The sequence below is a fragment of the Balaenoptera acutorostrata genome, chromosome 11, assembly GCF_949987535.1.
Source record: "Balaenoptera acutorostrata chromosome 11, mBalAcu1.1, whole genome shotgun sequence".
Lineage (NCBI taxonomy): Eukaryota > Metazoa > Chordata > Mammalia > Artiodactyla > Balaenopteridae > Balaenoptera > Balaenoptera acutorostrata.
In genome coordinates this window covers 91,777,805-91,804,860 of record NC_080074.1, presented here as the reverse complement: position 1 = coordinate 91,804,860, position 27,056 = coordinate 91,777,805, and the positions used below count along the sequence as shown (strand labels likewise).

The 27,056-nt window shown below is 37.3% G+C and overlaps 1 protein-coding gene and 1 pseudogene across 1 annotated transcript in view; one reads left to right on the top strand and one right to left on the bottom strand.

The window, feature by feature from the left end:
• The first annotated feature begins 519 nt into the window (after positions 1 to 519).
• Positions 520 to 4,655, top strand: LOC102999250 (ADP-sugar pyrophosphatase-like; annotated as a pseudogene).
• Positions 4,656 to 6,054: 1,399 nt separating this feature from the next.
• Positions 6,055 to 27,056, bottom strand: part of PLCZ1 (phospholipase C zeta 1) — a 49,244-nt gene continuing 28,242 nt past the window's right edge. Inside the window, exons 9-13 of the mRNA XM_007195058.2 lie at positions 22,707 to 22,823; positions 21,445 to 21,617; positions 18,090 to 18,222; positions 6,910 to 7,059; positions 6,055 to 6,140 (exon numbers count right to left, since the gene is read on the bottom strand). Coding sequence (XP_007195120.2) covers positions 6,055 to 6,140; positions 6,910 to 7,059; positions 18,090 to 18,222; positions 21,445 to 21,617; positions 22,707 to 22,823 — 659 coding nt within the window. The remainder of the gene's footprint in view (positions 6,141 to 6,909; positions 7,060 to 18,089; positions 18,223 to 21,444; positions 21,618 to 22,706; positions 22,824 to 27,056) is intronic.

Below are 27,056 nucleotides of genomic sequence, written 5' to 3'. Positions count from 1 at the left end.
AAAAACTGAGACAGAGTGATTAAGTGATTAAGAAAATCTGGTCATATTTGAGAGGGAAACCCAGGAAAACAGGTGTAAAAGACTGCAAGAATTATTATGTAACTTTCAAAGGAACAGAAGTATTGCCAAGGGGGTCTAGGGAAACATATTTGGAAAATCTCTGGAACTGGTACTCTAAGGGAAAATGAAACAAAGAGAGGACTTACTGAAGGGAAATCAGACAGGATGGTTACAGGTCAAGACTTAGTATGGAGCAAACGTTGGTCTGAAAGGAACATTATCTTTTAGGTGGGACTAACCTACTCAAGAGGATCAAGATGGTCAAGGCTTGTTTGAACAAGGGATGTGGAACAAACATGGAATTCACTGAGTTCATCTTTCTCAAGACAAAACTTTGAGAGTAGAAAGAAAAACAAATGCCTGGGCCAGAGAGCAAAGGGAAAGGAAAAGTAAAAAAGGCACTCAGGTCCAGGAAACAATGTTATCCTATGTGAGCTATGGGAGTAAAGAGACCAAAAGATGAAACTGAATAAAAAGTCAGAAATACAGCTCAAACGATCTGAAAAGAATATGGAAACAATAAGAGGGGAAAAAATAGCAAAGCCTAAACTCATATCATCAGAAAAAAAGACTTTAACTGAAGAAAATACTATTCAAGACTTGGGAAGTTTTAAAAGTGAGATATGAAAGTGTTTTGAAGATCAGATGGCAAAAATATTAATTATCGCTAGACTCTTACTGTTCACATATGTCAACTGCAACTTCAGGTAAGGAATATGCTGGCAGTGATCCTCCAAGTAAAACAAATGAAGTGATGGGGGTGAAAAATATTCCCTAGGACACAGGTGCCAACTGGAAGAGCTCTCACTGATCAAGGCTGGACCAAGTTGGGCAAGGAGTATTAGATTATAATTCAAAGTATAAAATAGTTATCCATAAACCCATACTGATATAAATGACTGATTAAATAAATAAATGGGGGGGGGGAGGTTTGAATCTACCATGTAGAAGAATTCCAAACAATTTATATAGATACTCTGCCTTCTAGAAGGTAAAACGTAACTACCAACTCTTTAAGTGTGGGCTTCACATAGTGACTTCCTCCCAAAGAGTATGGCATGAAAAGCAGGGAAAACAGAACCTTACAGAGGAGAAACTTGACAAACTCTACTTCAATCAAGTAATAAAGGTCCATATCAACAGTGAAAAGTCATGTTGATAGAATGTACCTTTGATACGATTTTATGAAAGTGGCACTTTACCTCTGAGGTCTTCCTTCCAAAAACTTGTAGCCTGGGTCTAATCATGAGAAAAGCATTATTCAAACCCAACTGACAGACATTCTACCAAATACATGACTAGTAGTTCTCAAAACCATCAAGTTCATCACAAACAAAGAATGTGTGAGAAACTGTCACAACCGATATCAGCCTCGGGAAATATGACTAGTAAGTGTAATGTGAATCGTAGGTGGGACCCAGGAACAGAAAAGTGACATTAGGTAAAAAGTAAGGAAATGTGACTAAAGTATGGACTTCAGTTAATAATAATGTAGCAATACTGGTTCATTCATTGTAAGAAAAGTATTATACTAATTGAATATGTTAATAATATTGGTGGAAAATGACATCAGCAAAAATGATGGAGTAGGAAACTCCAAAGGTCTATCCCTCCATAAAAAGCAGCAAATAAGCTGGTAAACACTATCATTCAACATTTAAGTCTAATATCCATTTGAGCTAATTTTTGTATATTGTGTAACTTAGTCAACTTTTTTTTTTCCAGATTGCCTTGGGTCAATAACCGTGTTTCTGTCATTTACTATAGACCTTAGGCAACTCAATGTTTCTGAGCCTGTTACATTAACAATGAAATGTAGGATTGCTGCAAGGATTTAGGTTATTTTCTATTTGTTTATTTATTTATTTATTTAGGCTGTGCTGTGCAGCTTGCTGGATCTTAGTTCCTTGACCCGCTCGGGCCCTCAGCAGTGAAAGTGGGGAGTCCTAACCACTGGACTTCCAGGGAATTCCCTAATTTCTGTTTAATATCAGGCACATGTTAGGCACTGCTAACATTGCAGAGATGGAACTCTCATGTTAGAAAAGGGACTGTCCTGGGAAAAGAATAGGAATAGTGACTGAAAGTGTGAAAGTTAAATTGTACACAAATGGGAAGTAGAAAGAGGGCACTAGTCCCTGAAAATGTGTAGGTTTTTAAGGAATTTAACACCAACTCCCACCACTATCACCATCACCACCACGTGCTCAGCTGGTGTGTAAGAATGCAAGACACAGAGAAGACCAATCTCTCATAAGCTCAAATTCCACTTTAATCTACCCCTTTGATGTTTTAAATGGAAATTTCTAGTGGCTGGTAAAAATAGCTTAACTCTGAATACTACAGAGGGCTCAAACTTCATGGCCTAAGAATCCAGAATGCATCATAAGAATGTTTTCTTTGCTGGTACAAATATTTCCAGAGGGTTATTACTTTGAAAGAAAAGTAATTCAACAAATGCTTATGCACTACCCCAAAATATGGACTTTTAATAACTCCTGAAAAATGGAATCCAGTTCATATATTCTCCCAATAAAATGTTCATTGTTCAAGACCATAAGGGCTTCACTAAATGTAAGCGATTCCATTTTCTGGATCCTAATCCACAACATGAGCTTTTTGCCATTGTGGCTCCCAGATAACCCCTGAAATTTGCATAAAGGTTTTGAGTGGAACCCCTGGAGGCACTATCTAGGGTGCATGTGTCTGCATCCCTCAAAAACACCATACACACCCCCTACCCAAAATTAAAATAAAGACCTCCTTTTTACAGCTACAGGGAGTTTCTCCAGTCTTCTTTTCAAAAATAGGGCAACTTTATGTCTCAGCAATCAACATCAGTGGCCTCCCGTGGTCACCGTCCCCCAAACAAAAGTCGAAGTAAGTCTAGATTGTGCTCTGCATGTTTTCTATTTGAGGCCCTAAACAACCAGAAGCAGAAAAAAAGTAAAGGTCAAAATTAACAACATAACAAAACTTTCCTGTCACTGATCACTACAAGGTAATGAGAGTAACAAAAGGAAGAGTCCAGGTTTATGTTAATGCCTTCCAGCCAAAGACCACCAGAAACACACACAGTAGGTCGATTCTTCATTGCAATGAGGGAGACACACAAATGAAGAACCATGGGGTGTCTCAGTGAAAGGGTGTTGGAAAGGACTTACTGTTGTATTCAGGCTTGTGTCAGATGATTTGGGAGAGGGTTCAAGGAAGTAGGTGAAGAATCCGACAGTCATTCATGTTTCCTGGGGACTGTTTGGCACTTTTGTGTTTGGACAATATTCATGCTTTTGTCAGATGCTCTGTCATGATTACAGACTGGTTCTGTTTTTCTCCTTACCCACTGTGGTCATAGAGTGGCCTTGTCAGGTGCTGATGTGAAACTGTTCAGGTTTGGCAGACGAACACCATGGCCTGACTGTGAGTGTCTGGCCAGCTCTTAGCAACACCAAGGCCTCCCTGACAGCACAGAGTCACTTCCTAGCTGTCACTTAAATCAGTTGTATGGAAACATAAACCAAGGAATGTAACCTAATCTAGGAGATCATGGATGGCTTCCCTGAGGAAATGACATTTAAACTAAGAGTTTAAAAGTTAAAAGATCTTCTGTTACCACAGCCCAGGGGTTCATTTTAGCTGTTTCTCATGTTTTCTTCTGCTCCTCAACACTATTATTTTTCTACAAGTGAATTAGGAATATTTGAAAAAAAGATAGATTTTGTCTTCACAGTTAGTGAGCTGAGTTTGAGTGGTACCTGAAGAAAAATGAGAAAAGGAGATACATCCTTTTTCCTTCCTTATTTCAAATCTTATTGGTATAAATGAGAAATAAGTTTTTCCTGCTGCAAGAATTAATGAACTCTTTTGCAAATCTCATGTGATCAAAGTCTTTAAACCTCATGAAATTCCAGATCTTCAAAAGGCTTTAGGGGTTTAGAGAAGGTTAAATCCTTGGGTTAATGGGTTGAACATCCCACCTGCTATTAGGTTGAACAATAGATATTATAAATAAGATCCTTCTGAAATGGGTCACACTTAAAAAAACAACTTATAGGGATCCTACTGACCTAACGAGAACTTGGGAAACTGGGAAGCATAATCACCATGTAAGGATAGTCAGCTGATGGGGAGGTGGTTACCCCAGTGCTGCAAACAACCAATGTATTGTTCTGGTGAAGCAGTTCCAACCACCAATGGGAGGCTGCTGCCTTGAATTCCCCATGGGTCTCATCGATGACAACAAAAGCCCAGAAGCAGCTGCTCTTTGGGAGCTTGAGGAAGAAACTGGCCATAAGGGTGATGTTGCTGAATGTTCTCCACCTGTATGTATGGATCCATGTTTGTCAAATTGTACCACACACATCGTGACAGTAGCTATCAATGGAGATAATGCTGAATGCATAAGGCCTAAGCCAAAGCCAGGAGATGGGGTTTTTGCAGAAGTAATTTCCTTACCAAAGAATGACCTGCTGAAGAGACGTGATGCTCTGGTAGCTGATGAACATCTGACAGTGGACACCAGAGTCTATTCCTACCCTCTGGCACTGAAACATGCAAACACGAAGCTGTTTGAAGGGCCCTTCCTGAAGTTTTAAGGCCAAAGGACAGTGGCCATGTTTTTGTAAACAGAACCACCAGGCCTCCTTCGCTAAGAGTTTGTATTCAGCTTAGTTTTAATGTAGATTTGAAAGTAGCTTTTTCATAAAATAAAAGCAATATAAATAAATTAATAAGTAAAGATCCTCCTCTAATCTGGCAAAATAGAAGCAGGGCCTCTGAGAACTGGCTGTGCGTCCCTCCTGGGAAGACTGTGCCCTAATCTTAAATCCAGAGAGCCCGTGAGTGAGGATCTGAACGGCTATGCACTGAGTAATCTGGGACATCTGACTCCTTATGGGTTGGATATTTGAATTCCCAGTGACATTTTTATTTTAAATATTTAGTTCTGAGGCTAAACCATGATAATAGTAAAACATGGTAGATGTGATTTTTTTGTATATTTTTTCAGCCATCAACTGATAATGCATTAGTAAACACCTCAAACAAAGAATCGTTTTTGTTATTTTAGTTATAAATTCAGATTTAATTTCAACAAATACCTATGAGGGCCCCCTAATTTGTCAAAAATTGTACTGGTGATTTCATCTCACTACCATGCAACAATGTGGTAGAACAAGTATTAGTATGCCTGGTTTTTTGAAAAACAGTTAATAATGAACCATATTCTTCTACATATGACATTTAGTAAAGCAAAGTCCTGCTGATGGTGAGAAGCCCAGCACATGAAACAGCACAGGAATCTCATCTCTGACCAAGAGGCAACCCTCAATGTGCATTTAGTGCAGATTCAGAAACACTGAAAATTCTTTCAGAGATCCAAGCATGTAAGTCCCCATAGTAGATCTTTTTTATAGATACGGAGTCTGGAGGCAGTTTGAATGCAAATCAAAATCATATGCACTCATACGAATGTCTGTATAATTACAGGGTACCCAATCCAGTGCACAGCATCTGAGAACTAGTCTGAGAATGCAGGGGCTAATTGCTCTCCAGGATTCAAAAGGGCACCAAGCACCAGGGAATCTAATTCCATCCCACTACAATATGCAGTAGTGGGTGTCTAGAAATTAAAACACTCCTAGATTTCATATTTCTTTTATACTGCCAAATACTTGCCAACCTATCTTATACATTCAGACATATTTTAGCATCTTGTAAATTCTACTAATTAAACATGATACAAGCAAGTTGAAAGAGCAGCCTGAGCATCAGAGGGGCAGGAGAAATTGGCTGACAAGAATGCCACACTGTCGGGACCCTCTGAAGTTTGTTTTGTTTCCACTGTTCTATTTTGCATATTTAAAAGTGAATTGGCTCAATATCTCAAAATAATTATTTTGCTTTATGTTAGAAAAAAAGGAGAAAGATATGGTCACTCATTCTGGCTGTTTTATTGCGATGTACAGCTAATGCTGTGTCCGGCACCATTAGTTGCTATCTGACGTACCAAACATAAATAAACAGGGAAGCAGGCTCAAGACTCTCACCCATTTTGGAAAACAGAGGAACACGACGGTAACCTGCAAAAAGAATCACATTTGATTAGAACAATAAAAATAAATTCATCAACAGTGGCCCCAGTACTGCTCCTGAGAAATAATACAGTAAGCACATATAAAAGCTAGGACTATGTAGTTATATTCCATCCCATATATTAATTTTCCCCCAAAGTAAAATATTTGGTTTCTATCCCGACTTCCAACTAAACACCACACAGCTCACACTTCTCCTCCCTCAAAGTGCAGCGTCTCCAAAATTAGCCACCACTCTTCTGCTTCAGAAAGACTGTTTCCTAGGTACATCTCAGATGGTGATAGAAAAGTAAAAATAAGGATAGAATTGGGAGCACAGTGTAAGTCACCCCTGAAAGGTGACTGCAAGGCAGCCCTGGAAAGAGTCAAGAAAAGAGAGTCTTGGGCTCCCAGTATCTCCTCAGGTGGGAAGGAGGACTCACTGCTTCTCCCTTCTGTGCAGTTCCCATCCTTCATTCCTTCACGGTAGTCATGCCTACTCTTAACTGAAACAAGAGAGCTATGTCCATGTAGAGAAATTCTCATACAAGTCAAGTTTGTCTAATTAGTCTTCCTAGAAATCCCACTCCCCAACCCCACCTTTTGTATCAGAACACATTTCTAGAATTCCACTGGGAGAAAATATGTGTCAATACATAAATTTTCCTTTACATCTGACTGTCGTGGAGAGAGCTATTTGGTATACAAAAGCATGTCTTTGGTAAACTCATATTATATATAAACATTAGCACAATCATCTTACTTTTAGGAATATTACCTTTGTTCATGCATAGAACTGGTAGAGTATATTGCCCAAGAAATTCATTTCCAGCTATTAAACCTTGATTTTCAACAACAAAACGTATCAATGCCAATTCTGGCACCTGAATAATAAATGTGAATGTTTCATTCCATCTTGGACTAAAAGCTGAAATATAAAGAAAGAGATACAACCAAAAAAAAATCAAACACCATCCCTAGAGAAAAATGTATAATATCTGTTCTCTAAAATTCTTATTTTCAACACTTTTAATAGTAATAATAAAAGCTTGGGGTTTAGAGCACTTAAAATTTTAATGCACCCAATGAGAAAGGAATAATAATGACAATAATAACACTTATTAGGTGTCTACAATTTCTGGGCAATATCCTATAAACTTTAAGCAGATAATCTCATTTAATCCTCACAAAAACCCTATCAGGGTTATTTCTATCCACACTTACAGATGAGAAAACTGAGCCACAACGATGTTTCATAAGCTCCAATGGGTTTCACATAAATAGCCATTAAGTGCTCGGGCAGGAAGTCAAACAAATGGAGTCTGATTTCAGAATGGAAACGTTTCACTATTATACAATATGACTGTTGTGTTCCAGCACTTTATTAACAAAGAAACTGAGACATGAGGAAGTTAAATAACATCATTTTTCTATATCAGGTCCTGTTATGAGAAGAGCTCTATAGACAGTTGTTGGAATGAGAGCTCACTAATGTTTGCTCTCAAGTCAGCTCCTGATCCTTCTTTTGACTAACTGCTCATTTTAAAATCCAGAGTCAAGGAGGAGCTTCAAGATGGCAGAAGAGTAAGACTAGAGATCACCTTCCTCCCCACAAATATATCAGAAATACATCTACATGTGGAAACAACCCATACAGAACACCTACTGAACGCTGGCAGAAGAACTCAGACCTCCCAATTGGGAACAGATGCCCTCAGGTGACCTACATGTAAAGGCGGGGCCAAATCCAAAGCTGAACCTCAGAAGCTGTGCAAACAAAGAGGAGAAAGGGAAATCTCTCCCAGCAGCCTCAGGAGCAGTGGATTAAATCTGCACAATCAACTTGATTTACCCTGCATCTGTGGCATACCTGAATAGACAACAAATCATCCCAAATTGAGGCGGTGGACTTTGGGAGCAATGACATATATATATATTTTTTCTTTTTCTCTTTTTGTGAGTGTGTATGTGTATGCTTCTGTGTGTGATTTTGTCTGTATAGCTTTGCTTTTACCATTTGTCCTAGGATTCTGTCTGTCCTTTTTTTTTTCTTTAGTATAGTTTTTAGTGCTTGTTATCATTAGGGGATTTGTTTTTCGGTTTGGTGGCTCTTTTTCTTCTTTCTTTCTTTCTTTTTTTATTACTTTTAAACTTTTTTTAATAATTATTTTTTATTTTTTATTGTAATAACCTTATTTTATTTTATTTTTCTTTCTTTTTTTTTCCCTTTTATTCTGAGCAGTGTGGTGGACAGGGTCAGTGCTCTGGCAGGGTGTCAGGCCTGTGCCTCTGAGGTGGGAGAGCCAAGGTCAGGACATTGGTCCACCAGAGACCTCCCAGCTCCACATAATATTAAGCGGCAAAAATCTCCCAGGGGTCTCCATCTCAAAGCCAACACTCAGCTGCACTCAACGACCAGCAAGCTACAGTGCTGGACACCCTATGCCAAACTACTAGCAAGAAAGAAACACAATCCCACTCATTAGCAGAGAGGCTGCCTAAAATCATAATAAGTTCACAGACAACCCAAAACACACCACCGGACATGGTCCTGCCCACCAGAAAGACAAGATCCAGCCTCATCCAGCAGAACACAGGCACCAGTCCCCTCCACTGGGAAGCATACAACACTCTGAACCAACCTTACCACAGGCAGACACCAAAAACAATGGAAACTACGGACCTGCAGCCTGCAAAAAGGAGATCCCAAACACAGTAAGTTAAGCAAAATGAGAAGACAGGGAAATACACAGCAGATAAAGAAGCAAGGTAAAAACCCACCAGACCAAACAAATGAAGAGGAAATAGGCAGTCTACCTGAAAAAGAATTCAGAATAATGATAGTAAAGATGATCCAAAATCTTGGAAATAGAATGGAGAAAATACAAGAAACATTTAACCAGGACTTAGAAGAACTAAAGAGCAAATAAACAATGATGAACAACACAAGAAATGAAATTAACAATTCTCTAGAAGGAAACAATAGCAGAATAACTGAGGCAGAAGAAGGGATAAGTGATCTGGAAGATAAAACAGTGGAAATAATTACTGCAGAGCAGAATAAAGAAAAAAGAATGAAGAGAATTGAGGACAATCTCAGAGTCCTCTGAGACAACATTAAAGGCACCAACATTCAAATTATAGGGGTCCAAGAAGAAGAAGAGAAAAAGAAAGGGACTGAGAAAATATTTGAAGTGATTATATTTGAATACTTCCCTAATATGGGAAAGGAGATAATCAAGTCCAGGAAGCACAGAGAGTGCCATACAGGATAAATCCAAGGAGAAACAGGCCAAGACACATATTAATCAAACTATCAAAAATTAATTACAAAGAAAAAATATTAAAGGCAGAAAGGAAAAAAACAAAAACATACAAGGGAATCCCAATAACGTTAACAGCTGATCTTTCAGCAGCAACTCTGCAAGCCAGAAGGGAATGGCAGGACATATTTAAAGTGATGAAAGGGAAAAAACCTACAACAAAGATTACTCTGCCCAGCAAGGATCTCATTCAGATTCGAGGGACAAATTAAAACCTTTAGAGACAAGCAAAAGCTAAGAGAACTCAGGACCACCAAACCAGCTTTACAACAAATGCTAATGCAACTTCTCTAGGCAGGAAACACAGGAGAAGGAAAAGACCTACAATAACAAACTCAAAACAATTAAGAAAATGGTAATAGGAACATTCATATCAGTAATTACCTTAAATGTAAGTGGATTAAATGCTCCAACCAAAAGACATAGACTGGCTGAATGGATACAAAAACAAGACCTGTAAATATGCTGTCTACAAGAGACCCATTTCAGACCTAGGGACACTACAGACTGAAAGTGAGGGGTTGGAAAAAGATATTCCATGCAAAAGGAAATCAAAAGAAAGCTGGAGTAGCAATTCTCATATCAGAAAAAATAGACTTTAAAATAAAGACTGTTATAAGAGACAAAGAAGGACACTCCATAATGATCAAGGGATGAATCCAAGAAGATATAACAATTGTAAATATCTATGCACCCAACATAGGAGCACCTCAATATATAAGGAAAATACTAACAGCCATAAAAGGGCAAATTGACAGTAACACAATTATAGTAGGGGACTTTAACACCTCACTTTTACCAATGGACAGATCACCCAAAATGAAAATAAATAAGGAAACACAAGCTTTAAGTGATACATTAAACAAGATGGACTTACTTGATATTTATAGGACATTCCATCCAAAAACAACAGAATACACTTTCTTCCCAAGTGCTCATGGAACATTCTCCAGGATAGATCATATCTTGGGTCACAAATCAAGCCTTGGTAAATTTAAGAAAATTGAAATCGTATCAAGTATCTTTTCCAACCACAACGCTATGAGACTAGATATCAGTTACGGGAAAAAAACTATAAAAAATACAAACACATGGAGGCTAAACAATACACTACTTAATAACCAAGAGATTGTTGAAGAAATCAAAGAGGAAATTCAAAAACACCTAGAAATAAATGACAATGAAAACACGACGACCTAAAACCTATGGGATGCAGCAAAAGCAGTTCTAAGAGGGAAGTTTATGGCAATACAATTCTACCTCAAGAAACAAGAAACATCTCAAATAAACAACCTAACCTTACACCTAAAGCAATTAGAGAAAGAAGAACAAAAAAACCACAGAGTTAGCAGAAGGAAAGAAATCATGAAGACCAGGTCAGAAGGAAATGAAAAAGAAATTAAGGAAATAATAGCAAAGATCAATAAAACTAAAAGCTGCTTCCTTGAGAAGATAAACAAAATGATAAACCATTAGCCAGACTCAAGAAAAAAAGGGAGAAGACTCAAATCAATAGAATTAGGCATGAAAAAGGAGAAGTAACAACTGACACTGCAGAAATACAAAGGATCATGAGAGATTACTACAAGCAACTCTATGCCAAAAAAATGGACAACCTGGAAGAAATGGACAAATTCTTAGAAAAACACAACCTTCTGAGACTGAACCAGGAAGAAATAGAAAATATGAACAGACTGATCACAAGCATTGAAACTGTAACTGTGATTAAAAATCTTCCAACAAACAAAAGCCAAGGACCAGATGGCTTCACAGACGAATTCTATCCAACATTTAGAGAAGAGCTAACACCTATCCTTCTCAAAGTCTTCCAAAATATAGCAGAGGGAGGAACACTCCCCAACTCATTCTACGAGGCCACCGTCACCCTGATAACAAAACCAAAGATGTCACAAAGAAAGAAAACTACAGGCCAATATCCCTGATGAACATAGATGCGAAAATCCTCAACAAAATACTAGCAAACAGAATTCAACAACACACTAAAAGGACCATACACCATGATCGAGTGGGATTTATCCCAGGAATGCAAGGATTCTTCAATATACGCAAATCAATCGATGTGATACACCATATTAACAAATTGAAGAATAAAAACCACATGATCATATCCCTAGATGCAGAAAAATCTTTTGACAAAATTCAACACCCATTTATGATAAAAACCCTCCAGAAAGTAGGCATAGAGGGAACTTACCTCAACGTAATAAAGGCCATATATGACAAACCCACAGCCAACATCGTCCTCAATGGTGAAAAACTGAAACCATTTCCACTAAGATCAGGAGCAAGACAAGGTTACTCACTCTCACCACTATTATTTGTCATTGTTTTGGAAGTGTTAGCCACAGCAATCAGAGAAGAAAAAGAAATAAAAGGAATCCAAATCGGAAAAGAACAAGTAAAGCTGTCGCTGTTTGCAGGTGACATGATACTATACACAGAGAATCCTAAAGATGCTTCCAGAAAACTACTAGAGCTAATCAATGAATCTGGTAAAGTAGCAGGATACAAAATTAATGCACAGAAATCTCTTGCATTCCTATACACTGACGATGAAAAATCTGAAAGTGAAATTAAGGAAACACTCCCATTTACCATTGCAACAAAAAGAATAAAATACCTAGGAATAAACCTACCTAAGGAGACAAAAGACCTGTATGCAGAAAACTATAAAACACTGATGAAAGAAATTAAAAATGATACAAACAGATGGAGAGATATATCATGTTCTTGGATTGGAAGAATCAACATTGTGAAAATGACTATACTACCCAAAGCAATCTACAGATTCAATGCAATCCCTATCAAACTACCACTGGCATTTTTCACAGAACTAGAACAAAAAATTTCACAATTTGTATGGAAACACAAAAGACCCCAAACAGCAAAAGCAACCTTGGTAAAGAACAACGGAGCTGGAGGAATCAGGCTCCCTGACTTCAGACTATACTACAAAGCTGCAGTATGGTACTGGCACAAAAACAGAAATATAGGTCAATGAAACAGGATCGAAAGCCCAGAGAGAAACCCACGCACATATGGTCACTTTATTTTTGATAAAGGAGGTAAGAATATACAATGCAGAAAAGACAGCCTCTCCAATAAGTGCTGCTGGGAAAACTGGACAGCTACATGTAAAAGAATGAAATTAGAACCCTCCTTAACACCATACACAAAAATAAACTCAAAATTAATTAAAGACCTAAATGTAAGGCCAGACACTCTAAAACTCTTAGAGGAAAACATAGGCAGAACACTCTATGACATAAATCACAGCAAGATCCTTTTTCACCCACCTCCTAGAGAAATGGAAATAAAAACAAAAATAAACAAATGGGACCTAATGAAACTTAAAAGCTTTTGCACAGTGGAGGAAACCATATACACAACAAAAAGACAACCCTCAGAATGGGAGAAAATATTTGCATTGAAACAACTGACAAAGGATTAATCTCCAAAATTTACAAGCAGCTCATTCAGCTTCATATCAAAAAAATAAACAACCCAATCCAAACATGGGCAGAAGACCTAAATAGACATTTCTCCAAAGAAGACGTACAGATTGCCAACAAACACATGAAAGAATGCTCAACATCACTAATCATTAGAGAAATGCAAATCAAAACTACAATGAGGTATCACCTCACACCAGTCAGAATGGCCATCATCAAAAAATCTACAAACCGTAAATGCTGGAGAGGGTGTGGAGAAAAGAGAACCCTCTTGCACTGTGGGTGGAAATGTAAATTGATACAGCCACTATGGAAAACAGTATGGAGGTTCCTTAAAAAGCTAAAAATACAACTACCATACGACCCAGCAATCCCACTACTGGGCATATACCCTGAGAAAACCATAATTCAAAAAGAGTCATGTACCACAATGTTCACTGCAGCTCTATTTACAATAGCCAGGACATGGAAGCAACCTAAGTGTCCATCAACAGATGAATGGATAAAGAAGATGTGGCACATATATACAATGGAATATTACTCAGCCATAAAAGAAACGAAACTGATTTATTTGTAGTGAAGTGGATGGACTTAGAGTCTGTCATAAAGAGTGAAGTAAGTCAGAAAAAGAAAAACAAATACCATATGCTAACACATACATATGGAATCTAAAAAAAAAAAAGGTGGTCATGAAGAACCTAGTGGCAGGACAGGAATAAAGATGCAGACCTACTAGAGAATGGACTTGCAGACACGGCGAGGGGGAAGGGTAAGCTGGGACGAAGTGAGAGAGTGGCACGGACATATATACACTACCAAATGTAAAATAGATAGCTAGTGGGAAGCAGCCGCATAGCACAGGGAGATCAGCTCGGTGCTTTGTGACCACCTAGACAGCTGGGATATGGAGGGTGGGAGGGAGGGAGACGCAAGAGGAAGAGATATGGGGATATATGTATATGTATAGCTGATTCACTTTGTTTTAAAGAGAAACTAACACACACACACACACACACACACACAAACCAATAAACAGAAGCTTATTGCCCATGTGTGATAGACTGTATGAGTGCTATGGAATGAATGTTTTTGCCCCCTCATTCAGATGTTGAAGTCCTTATCCCCACCGTGATGCTATTTTGAGGTGGGGCCTTGGGGAATTAATTGGGTCATGAGGTTGGAGCCCCCAAGAATGGGATTAATGCCCTCATAAGGAGAGACACAAGAGAAATAATCTGGCTCTTCCATGTGAGGTGGATACAGCAAGAAAACAGCTGCGTACAAACCAGGAAGAGTACACTCATCAGAATGTGACCATGGATTTCTAACCTCTAGAACTGTGAGAAAATAAATTCCTATGTTTTAAGCCAACCAGTCTGTTTTTGTTGCTGCTGTAGCAGCCTGAACTAAGACATTGAGTAAGCATGAGTTAGAACTAAATTTGTGTTATCTTTGTATGGGTTGTTTGATCTAACCCAACCTGTCTGATATAATCTCCCCATGAACTTGAACTACTTCTATTCAATTTCAACTCATTGAGCTTCATCAAAACTACATGATGAGGACACGGAGAGGGGGAAGGGTAAGCTGGAACAAAGTGAGAGAGTGGCATGGACATATATACACTACCAAATGTAAAATAGATAGCTAGTGGGAAGCAGCCGCATAGCACAGGGAGACCAGCTCGGTGCTTTGTGACCACCTAGAGGGGTGGGATAGGGAGGGAGGGAGACCCAAGAGGGAAGAGATATGGGGATATATGTATACGTATAGCTGATTCACTTTGTTATAAAGCAGAAACTAACACACCATTGTAAAACAATTATACTCCAATAAAGATGTTAAAAAAAAATACAAAGTCGATGAGTAATTTATGTCCTTAGCAAAATAGATTATCCCAAACACTCTCTTGCCAAACAAGAAATCCAAATTGTATCACAATGTGACCCAAATAAGACAAAAATTAAGCATAATTGAATGGAATCAAGAAATTCACATCCAGATCTAATATACACTCTTATTTAATAAAAACTCAAAAGTTCAGAGAAAAATAATGTATTAGTTTTCATTGTACAAAGGCAAGCTACACCTACTACTTCAATAGATCTGTCCTTTGAGTTATATTTCAGGAAGTATTGAAGCATTTATGACTAATTATACCGTATCTATGTTTTCTATGGTGCATCTGTGGTCACAAGAGCACATTTACTAGGAAGTAATCCAGAATGCAGTCTATGCCCATAAAAATATTAAACAAATTGACTCACACTGGAATAATAACCATCTTACCTTGCCTAAGAAAAGAAATAATTCAATGGAGTACAGGGGCAGGTTTAAGAGTCAATTCTTATAGACACTGAAAAATGTCTGCACAAAATTCTTATACTAATTTATTCTTCCTCCTCCAACCCTCCTTCACCATACTCTCTTTCACTCTTTAATACACACACACACACACACAATCATATATAGATATATATGAAAGTCCTTTTAGTGTCAAAATAAAATAAATAAATAAAAAATAAACCAGAATACCAAATTTGATTAGTTACAAATATAGTTAAAAATCACTTCCCCACCTTACCCAAATGTGATCGTTTTCCTCCCAGACTCTCATGTCTTTCATTACACTACCATTACCCTAGTAGCTAAGTGATTTCAGAATCCCTCCTGTCTGGTTATCTACACCCTTAGTCTTGCTGGTCTTCCTTACATGCATCCTCCATTCCTTTTCTGATGCCACAGCCCTTCTTTAGGACCTGACTTCTACATGCTCTAACCGTGAGATCACATCTAACTCTATTCTGTATTTCTCATCTCTCTCTCACACACTTTGTCCTCTCTACTCTGCAGAAATGATCTCCGGAACGCTCAACTCTCTTAGTGCTTTATATCCCTGTTTAAAAGTTTTAATTTTATTCATTTTATACAGAAAAGAAAGTTTCTACTGCCTTATCATGGCTTTCACTATTTTCCATGACCATACCCAAGGTAAGTTTCTCATTTTATCTCACACTAATCTTTCTTAAGTACATTGCATTTGAACTTCTTTACTTTTCCCTAACATGTTTGAATTTTGTTTTCTCCGTGTTTTAGCACTCATATTATTACTTTTGCCTTAAATTTCCTTATCCTTGGGAATTGCCTGGTGGCCCAGTGGTTAGGATTTGGCTCTTTCACTGCCATGGCCCAGGTTCAATCCCTGATCAGGGAACTAAGATCATGCAAGCCTCTCAGCATGGCCAAAAAAAAAAAAAAAAGAAAAAAGAAAAGAAAAGAAAAAGAAAAAAGTTCCCTTGTCCTCAATCTCTATAAAAAATTCTACTCATTTGCCAAGAACCATCTCCAAATTTGCCCCTTCCATACTATTCTTTGTACTTTCTTTAAAGCACTAATGACTTTTTCATAACAGTTTTACTTATATCTCATATTCCATTCTGAACTGTAAACTATCTACAATAGACATACATAAGAATGCAGTTAATAAACAGAGATTTGAAGTGTTTTTGATACTTAGAACCAGGCTTTTAATATAATGGGCCCAGTAATGTCTGATGAACCAAACTGAATTTCTGTAGGGATATTCTCATAAAACCCAGGGATGCAATCAAATTTCTAATGGGAGGGCTTCCCTGGTGGCGCAGTGGTTGAGAATCTGCCTGCTAATGCAGGGGACACGGGTTCGAGCCCTGGTCTGGGAAGATCCCACATGCCACGGAGCAGCTGGGCCCGTGAGCCACAATTGCTGAGCCTGCGCGTCTGGAGCCTGTGCCCCGCGACGGGAGGGGCCGCGATAGAGAAAGGCCCGCGCACCGCGATGAAGAGCGGTCCCCACACCGCGATGAAGAGTGGCCCCCGCTTGCCGCAACTGGAGAAAGCCCTCGCACGAACCGAAGACCCAACACAGCCAAAAATAAATAAATAAATAAATAAATAAATAAATAAATAAATAAATAAGAAAATCCTTAAAAAAAAAAAAAAATTTCTAATGGGAGCTAGAATCATAGTATTTTATAAGGGTTGCATTGAATAAATTAATGTTCTGTACATTTTGTCATGAAGATTCAAGTAAGGGGATGGAGAAAACAAGGGATAGGTTACTAGAAGCTTCCTGATAGCAGTTACCATTTCTTTACACTGCCATTTCAACTCTAAGGGGTGCCAAATAAGGCAGGAAGTCATCACTAATATCCCTTCCCACTGATAACATAGGATGAGGTAGCAAAACTTCCCAAACCTTTTTTCATGCCTTTTGCACTAGGGGCCATGCTGGAGGAATATTCTGGATTTGGGAGGAGTTGAACATTGGACATTTGTTGGGGGGATTATCACCAAAGAAGAAGAAGACTACTAAGACTGCACCTGCTTCTCTGTCTGTGCCATTTAGCCTGGAGCATATTTCCAGACTCTGAAATGAAGTCCACTATATTTTGGGAATATCTACTCATAGAAGATTCTAGACTCAAAGGATCAGTTGCAAGCTCTCTTCCCATGTGATTCTAAGAGTCAACCCCAAGAATCTCTACTTTTCTAATTTCATTCATGATTTCAACTTCAGAGAAGAAATAATAATGTCAGTTCTGTATTACCTAAACTATCATGGGATGCTGGAACACTGAAAATCTTACCAAAGTCATTTCTTCCATTCCTACATTTCCCTTCTGGCAAAAATGACTGAATTTTTTATCCAAATACTGTACAAGTAGGTTTCTATGGCATTGGCATCCTTAGCCTGAGTCAGAAGCCACAGACCTCTGATCTAAAATAATTCAAGTAGTGAAGTAAAACTACATAACATGCTGTATCAGAGAAATCTTAAGTTCTATTTTACACAGAGGCTAGAAGCTAAGTAGATTTGCAGCTGTCATAATGTCACTCTTAATTCAGTCATACAAGGAAACATAAAAAGGAAGTAAAAATGGAAAAAGCACTAATTTTTCAGGTCAGATACATTTTTGTATCTTTAATCTGAAAATACATCTAGCCAACATTAAGTCATTGTCAAATGGTTTTTGCTGCAGATAACACTTTGGTCATCTTGAACATAATGCAAAACCTTTTCCTTATGAATAATAAATATGTATCAAAACTCTATCAATATATAAGTTTTAAGCTTTTCAACAAGTCTAATAGATGTTCGATAAAATGTATTAGGAGCTCACCATTTTTTTTAATTACACGACTCTGCTGTTTCATTTGATCATTTGGAACCCCCAAAATTTCTACACTCACTAATGTGTCAGCTTTGTTAGATGATGAATGATAACTGGGAGGCAACTGGATCCCACTGATGAGCTGCACAAAAATAAGGGAATTCAAGAATTTAGCAGAATGTCAAACTGCATCACTGCTTAATTTCAAAATAAAATAGGTTTTCCAAAAATCATGATTGACTAAGTCATTTCCCACCAAAAACAAAACAAACAAACTGAAAGTAGAAAATAGTGCCAATTTTTAATTTTAACTATTTTATCCTCAAGTATCAATAGATGAACACCAGGAACATGTCTAAATTATTCCATTTTACCAATACGTGATTATAATAGAATCCACATTCTCCAAGATTGATGGTCCAACAAATATTTTTATTTTAAAAGCATTGTTATGGTCCCCTTCTACTGTAATTCAGGCTGAGTCACTCCAAAAACATGAACTCTTTTCAAATTCATATTGTATATATACAACAAAAAAATTGTAAACTATAAATATGACTTCTGAAATATAAGAAAAAACACATAATTTCCTATGATAGCATTTTCTGACAGTATAATTTATATATTTGGATAATTTATCATGAAATTTTACCTTAACCATTGCTTTCTATATTATCATAAGTAACCTGAGTTTGACAAAATCAATTATTTCATATATATATTAGGGACTGGATAGCAGAAAAATGCTTAACAAAGTAACTAATAATAGTTTTATTTAGTCTTCTATTAGTCAAGCTAATTGTTGAAGCACAGATTTGTTTTACTTTAAGGAACAAAGTCCGAATAAAAAAAAAAAAACAGTATTTGAAGTGTACTAGTTTATTTATAGAGTGCACTAATGTAAAAAATTGAGACATGATTTCAATTTCTGAAGATTATAATAAAGAGGAACAAATAAATAATTGTTGTGAAAAAAGAAAGAAAAAAAGAAGGAAAAGAAAAGAAAAAAGTGCCAGTGTGTAATTTTTTCTTTCCTACATCCACAAATTATGGCATCAGCTAGAAACCAGAGTAACTGTGCAAATATTTAACAACCAGTATGGAACGGGCATTTATCAATAAGCATAATTAGATATCAAGGTAACTTGAAAGAACATTGACTGTGAAAAACTAGTACACTGATACCAGAGCCTATCAGCTGAATATAGGCCCTCCAGGTAATAAACCCTTATCAATATGGAGAAGGTGCATCTCATGCCAAAAAAAAATTTATAACTAAATAATAATAGAGTATGAGCACTGAAATAGAATTTAGAGATTTATTGTTCAAATAATTTGTACACTCTGATTCACAAAGCCCTTCCAGGGGCCGCTGCAGAGGATGGATGTCAAACAGAAAACCCTTAGTGGTCAACCAGATATTTCTGCTTTCATCTATTGGTCTTATACATGAGATTTTAAACTTAGAAAATGATACTTTAGTTTTTATAAGCTTGAAAATAACTGGTTTAATCCAAAGTTCTCTGTTTACAGTTGACAAAGCGTAAACCAGAAATGTTAAATGGCTTCATCAAGGACATAAGAAAGCTAATGGCAAAACTAGGTTTTTTTTATTCCCAAATCATGCTCTCCACAATTTGTGCAAGTCATAATGTAATCACAAAGCTCTCTAGAACAATCAGAACAAGAGGGGAAGACACACATGGCTATGGCAGCAGCTTCCTAGGAAAATCATCAACCCTGCCTCTTTCACACCACGTCACTTACACCCCTACATGAGAATACAAACAGAATACAAACAAGTGGCATTTGTAAACATCTATGCATACCAGCTATCCTCCATCTTCACTTTCGCAATAAAAGAGCACATATATTCTCTTTAGTGTTCTCAACTTGAAAAAGAAATCATTCATTCAATTAACCTACATGTATTGAGCATATACTTTGTGTCAGTCACTGTGGATAAGGGTTGAACAAAACACAGTCCTTATCCTTAAAGGACCTTCAGACAAGTGGGGGAGAAAGACAAGTATAACAAGTAGATAATTATAATTTACAGTGTGGTAAGTGCCATAATGTATGCATGTATAGGGTGTTAAGGAAAAACAGAAGAAAACTTCAAAAGAAGCACAACTTAGCACAGGAAAACGCTTCCAAAAAGAAGTGACACTTAAAGTATTGAAAAATGAGTCAGAATGTAATAGGCAGATGAAGAATGGAAGAGTAGTCCAATCAAAGGAAATAGCATATGCAATACATAGAAGAGTCATTGTGGACAAAAAAGAAGGCTTCCATACAGTTTCAGAATGGGTTGAAAGGCTGGAAGAAGTGAGAGATGAGGCTAGAGGAGTAGGACAAAGCCAGACTAAGAAAACGATCAGGAGACACAAATAAATATTAAGTAGGCATGAGAAGATGAGCACTGCAGCAAATTCTCTCGGGTTGACTTGTGGAAGATGGATCAGGACAGCTGAGACAAGGCTACCTGAAAACCCCTTAGGAAGCCAAAGGAATGGAGGTGATGACAGGTAACAGATCCCTAAACAAAAGACAGTCACAAATGACATCAGATCAAGGGGATGGATAAGGAAGACATTTAAAGTGAGATCTACAGAACTTAGAAATGAATCGGACATGGGAAGTGAAGGAGATGTGGAAGACAAGAATAGCTCCCACTTTTCTAGCCTGAGTTAATTGAGTCAAGGAATTTGACTCAATTCCCTGAGATTTAAATAAAATAGAAGTAGATTTGACGAGGAAGGGATGTTCAGGCTTTAATATTTTAAGTTTGACAGAATATTGGTAAGGATGCTAAGTAGGCTATTAAAAATAATCCTTTATAGCCCAAAAATGAGGTCAGATTTGAGCATTGTTTGTGGTTGAAACAGTGAATGTGTATAATGTGAACGTGTATAAAAGAATACAAGGAGAATGTTTAGTTTGAGATGAGGATTAAGAAATTCTTTCTCACCCACAAATGAAAGTGAGAAAGAATCATTTGCATATAGATTAAAAAAGAAAGAAGAAATCCACAGAAGCACATCAATGAGATTTGTGTGGATTAGGAAGGGATCTGAAAAAGTGGCTGAAACACCCCATCTTCTCACTAGAACAACAATTAGAAAAACTAGACTAGTTCCTCTAATTAGAACTATGCAATTTTTTTCATTCATGCAAAAAGGCAACAGAAAGACATTTTTCAGATATGGAAGGATGTTGAAATACCACCCACCTACATTACCTGAAAAGATTAACAGAAATTTAAAAGGCATTAAAGAAAATCAACAGAACTAAAAATATTAATGCATACTATCTAGCTTATATCATAACCAATAAAGGCAAAAGAAAAAGAAATTAATCTTACCCTTATCATAAGTATGATTGGATTACTGTCCATTAGTGCTTTATTTGGATTGAACTTTGTTTTACTATCTCTTAGGAAGTGTGGTTTCAAAATATATCCAGAACCACCATTATCCAAAAATTTCCCATTTTGAAGATCCATAGGCAGACCAGGGGTCTGGAAATTTAAGGCCACTGTGAGGGAAAAAGACTATTTTGACATGGTCAGGAAATAGAGGGTATATCTAAAGAAGCGCAATTAAACAGTTTACTGAAACCTAATCATGAATTATATATCTTCGAACATTTTAAGAGCAAGCATTAGCCAAATAAATCATGATTTTTTAACCTTTCCTTTTGCCATGTCTTTGTTAACATATGAAGGTGAGTTTCAAATTTTAATCTGCAAATTATTTTACAGCTTTGAGTTAAAAAATCAAAATGGCATACAGCATAGATTATAGAATAGCAATGTACATGTCAGAAAACATTCAGGAAATATGAGAGTAAAGAAAATCAGTACATTAAATGCTGGAAGGGAAGACACCAACTGTATCATAAACTTTCAGGTCTAAAGAGGTACTGTACTCACTTGAGGAGAAAGCGAGGAACAGGCAGAGCAATAATTATTGTTAAAATATGGAAACAACTCCATATAGGCTGGTAAATAGCCACTATATGCAGTACCACCATCTACCCCCCACTGCCCTCCCTACCATCCTAACCCCGCTCCCTCCCTCTCTGAAAACTTATGGGCCTTGTCACAATTCTGCAGCAGAAGGGTTAACACCTGGCACTTTCTGACTGGTTCGTCCCACTGGTACACCAGTTGATCAATTTGGAATAAGGAGAGTCAGTCAAGGACAAATAACAAAGCTATGCAGTCTTACTTTTCAATACTATGAATCCAGAAGTGATTAAAGTACAAAAAGCAGAGGTCACTTGATTTGAAGAGGCCCTTAGTGAATCTTTCAGGCAAAGGACTTGACCTTCACTGTCCTCTTACATCTCTTTTTGGTTTCTTTTTCCCATTCCTATAATTCCCATGCAAACTCTTCATGAATTTAACCTCCATGCTTCTACCCTCACCTAGATTTACCCTTTTCAACCTATTTAGGAATAACTTCAACTCTTGAAGCCAATGATTCATCATTGCTTGACTCCAAAACACCCAGGGTCGAAAATTCTTCAAAGGAAGCTCTTTTCATGAATCTTTTATTAATTCACAAAATGAATTTATTTTATCTTATTTTTGCAAAAAACTCAATATCCTATGTAACATACCCATTTGACAACCTACATTCCAAAATTCTTGAGGATTAAAATTAGAAGAGTCGGTTCTTGTTGCTTTGGGATATATTCTGGTAATGAACTTCGTGGTGTGAAGAATAAATTCATTGGCTAAAAAAAGAAATTTATTAAAACATTGCAAAGATTTCAAATAAACTACTATGTCTATATATTTATTTAATTCTACAACAGTTTCAATAATGTTGATGTCTATTGTCCTGGCAGAAATATTTGCAATTCATGGAAATCAAAATAAATTCATGCCTTTGTTTGGCAGTGTAATTCACTGTTATAGAAAAGCTAAAAATAATTTTTTATTAAACAATTTTATGTAATTACTCACTCGAAGAAAGAAACAATTGGATACTATATTTCTTTTTGTTCACATCCAAATTAATTTCACTTTGACATAGAGTATATAAAATTCCAAATAAAATGCATCCATTTTTGAAAACAAAAGTATCTTTACCCATTTTGGTTTTTTTCACTTTGGTTTTCACATCAGGACAGGATTGCACAGAAGTCATATAAAACTATGTGATGGGCTTCCCTGGTGGCGCAGTGGTTAAGAATCTGCCTGCCAATGCAGGGGACGCGGGTTCGAGCCCTGGTCTGGGAAGATCCCACATGCCGCAGAGCGGCTGGGCCTGTGAGCCACGACTACTGAGCCTGTGCGTCTGGAGCCTGTGCCCCGCAACAAGAGAGGCCGCGATAGTGAGAGGCCCGCGCACCGCGATGAAGAGTGGCCCCCCCTCGCTGGAACTGGAGAAAGCCCTCGCACAAAAACGAAGACCCAACACACCCAAAAATAAATAAATAAATAAATTTATTAAAAAAAAAACAAAAAACTATGTGATGTCATCCAAGTTAATCAAGTTGAATATTTAACAGATCCTCAGGGCTGAAAGGGACCTTAAAGTTACTCAACTCAGCTTCCAGCTGACCTTCTAACCACCATAGTATCTTTCCCCAAAATTCATTCAATTTCTGTTTGCATCCCTCCATTGAAAGAGAACTTGTGGGACTTCCCTGGTGGCACAGTGGTTAAGAACCCGCCTGCCAATGCAGGGGACACTGGTTCGAGACCTGGTCCAGGAAGATCACACATGCCGTGGAGCAACTAAGCCCATGCGCCACAACTACTGAGCCCGCATGCCACAACTACTGAAGCCCTCACTCCTAGAGCCCATGCTCCTCAGCAAGAGAAGCCACTGCAATGAGAAGCCCGCACACCACAACGAAGAGTAGCCCCTGCTCACCGTGACTAGAGAAAGCTAGCGTGCAGCAACAAAGTCCCAACACAGCCAAAAATAAATAAATAAATAGTTATTAAAAAATAAAATAAAAAATAAAAGGCATTTGTTCTTCAAAAGTAAAAAGAAAGAGAGCTTGCTACCTCCCAATACTTCTGATTATTTCAAATGTTTTCCTTACAAGGAAAGTAAGGCAATGTCTATACTTGAAGCACACACACACACACACACACACACACACCCACACACAGCATCTGTTTCAGTTTCTATACATATTCTTTATGTTTCTACTTATATTTTTTTACACATTTCTAGTAATTCTATTTAAATCACTTAAGATTCAAAACTAATTGACACCACTTACCATTGGACACCCCTCAAATTTTTGAACATAGGTTTTATATTTCTCCAAGGTTTTTATTCTTTCACTAAGCAGATCCTGTTCCCACAACTATTTCTGCTAATATGGTGACCAGTCATGGAAGAAATGGTTATTGCCTATGTCCACTCTATTTGCTATTCAGGCTAGAACAGAATCATTGCCACTCTCATCCTAAAAACTGTTCTTTAGGAAGCATTGTCAGGTAAAAAATTACAGTTACTGAAGTTAATAGTAATTACAGTTAATTTAATTAACACTCAATTTTAGAAGTTATCCTCTCCTTGAGGAAAAGTTCACTTTGAAGCTACTCATGTACAAATGCACTTTGTGTGCCCACGTGTCATGGTCCCTTATCCAGTCCTAAACTAGATGTCTATCTGTTGATAAAATACGTACTCTTCTGGGTCTTAATTTTTTTCATCTACAAAGCGATAAACATGAATGATCACTATGGATCCTTAACATGATTTTGTTACTTCTGAGATTTAGAAATTAAACATGCTATGTTTTCACATAGCATGAGAAATGTGAAAATTAAATAAGAAAAAATAAGAAAACAACATATAATCTCACCACTCATTTAATAACCCTGATAACCTCTTGGTATATATATATTTCCATTCTTTTGTCATATGTATATACTTATTTTTAATTGAATCTTATTGTTTATTCCATTTTATAAACTTCCATTTTTTAACTTACTAAGATAACATGAAAATCATTCCATTTCAATAATATTCACCTACGACATTATTTTTAAATGACTGAAAAGCATTCACACATACGAAAATTTCTGTTTCTGATTTTTCCCTATTATAAACTTAATGATGTTTATTATGTTTTTAATAATGATAGACATCCTTGCAGAACATCTTTGCCCAATCATTAATTATTTACTATTAACTTTTGGCACAAGAAAAATGTTCTATACTCTTTCCAAAGAAAGGCTGATGCTATATTTTATGACTCTGCTCTGAACTACCCAGTCCCTTTTCAGATTTTGAGCAAGTGTTTAATATGATGAGAGTGAGAGAATTATAACGACTTTTGCTGTGCCCAGACGTCCTGTCCCCATGAACAACAACAAAAACCACCCAATAGTTTGAAACGATGGAGGCTAGTAAAGTAGGTCATTCAAATTCAAACTCTGTTGACATAGTTCACAGTAAAAAATATGTTTTATATCACAACCCAACACCACACACACACACACACAAAATTGTTTCATAAAACAATACTTATTCTTCCTGCCTACAATATATCTTCTCCATTCTATTATTTTGTTCTATTCCATTCCATTTTATTATATTCCATTCCATTCTACTCTATTCTATTCTTCTAACTGTCATTTAGATCTACTGAATTGATTTTTGGTCACAAGCCCCAGTTTAAAAAAAAAAAAAAAGCCCTATAATATAGGATCTTTCCAATAGGTAATTTGAGGAGATAAGCTAAAGCATGCCTCAGAACCCTAGGGTACTGATGGCCAGCCCAATGAGGTTAACCAACAATTATACCAGAATCTGTATTTCCTAATAGCCAACAGCTTTTCTCAAGTCAGTTGCAGGTGCTGATTTCTCTGCCATGGTGCTTCTACATAAGATGGTAGATTGCAATTTTTAAAAAGAATATGGAGAGTCACCTGATTCTGATTATTAAGTTAATTGACTGTTGAGGCACAGGGTAGGCTGCCCCTAAAATGTGCCTCAGTGACATATTGATTATTTTGAATTAAAGTGACTTAAGAAATGGCCAATGCAAGAGGGACACTCTATCCCTCCTTTCTGTCTCCTTCAAAGCAGGAAATAAATGTCTCACATGAAAGATGCACTCCCTGCGTCCGAACATAGGACACCCTTCCCACCAAAGACAGGGAACTCAGGGCTGAGAAGACTGTGAAAACAAACTTTGTGACTTCTTTAATTTACTACCCCAAGCCCAAACTCTGTTTGACTTCTTCACTAATGGTCACCCAAAACCTAAGTTTCTTTGTCCTGTCAATTCCTCACAAATTTATTGTTTCTTTGTCTAAAAAGTATAAAACCTGCCTACTTTGGTCACTTCTTAGGTCCCATTTCTATGAATTAAATTTTGTTTCTTTTTCTCCTGTCAATATGGCTTGCATCAGTTTTATTAGTAGTCTAGCCACAAGAACTCAAGAAGGATAGAGGGAAAAAATTTCCCCTCCCGACAGACCATCCCTTTTTAAGTTGATGGTATTCCCTGCCATATAAGTCTGAGAAGAAGGTAGCATCTTCTTCCCATTCTCTTTCCCTGTTGTGTCTCGGGCTCTACCAAGCAGAATAAACCCACCTCAGATGTAGAGTCAGGAGACAGTGAAAAGAATATGCAGAGACACATGTTCCCTCTGCAGGTACACAGCCATCTGGCAGTCTGGCCTGGGTACCATTTTTTCCCTCTTCTTCACCTTAGACATACAGCCTCCCAGTCTATTTAACTCTACCTCTTAGATGCCCACCGAGTCCACAAAGTTCACCCTGGCTCCAATCTCCCTGCCATAAGCCTTTATCATCTCCTCCCTGCAGGCAGTGTCACCCTTATGCTGCTAACAGAGGCATATTTCAGAAACACACAGGGGATCATGTGACTCCTGAGATTTCAATCTTTTCCTACTCACTTTGGATTGTAGGACAAAGTTCAAGTTCCTTGTAATTTGGCTTTGCCTACCTCTGTAGCCTTGTCACTCGC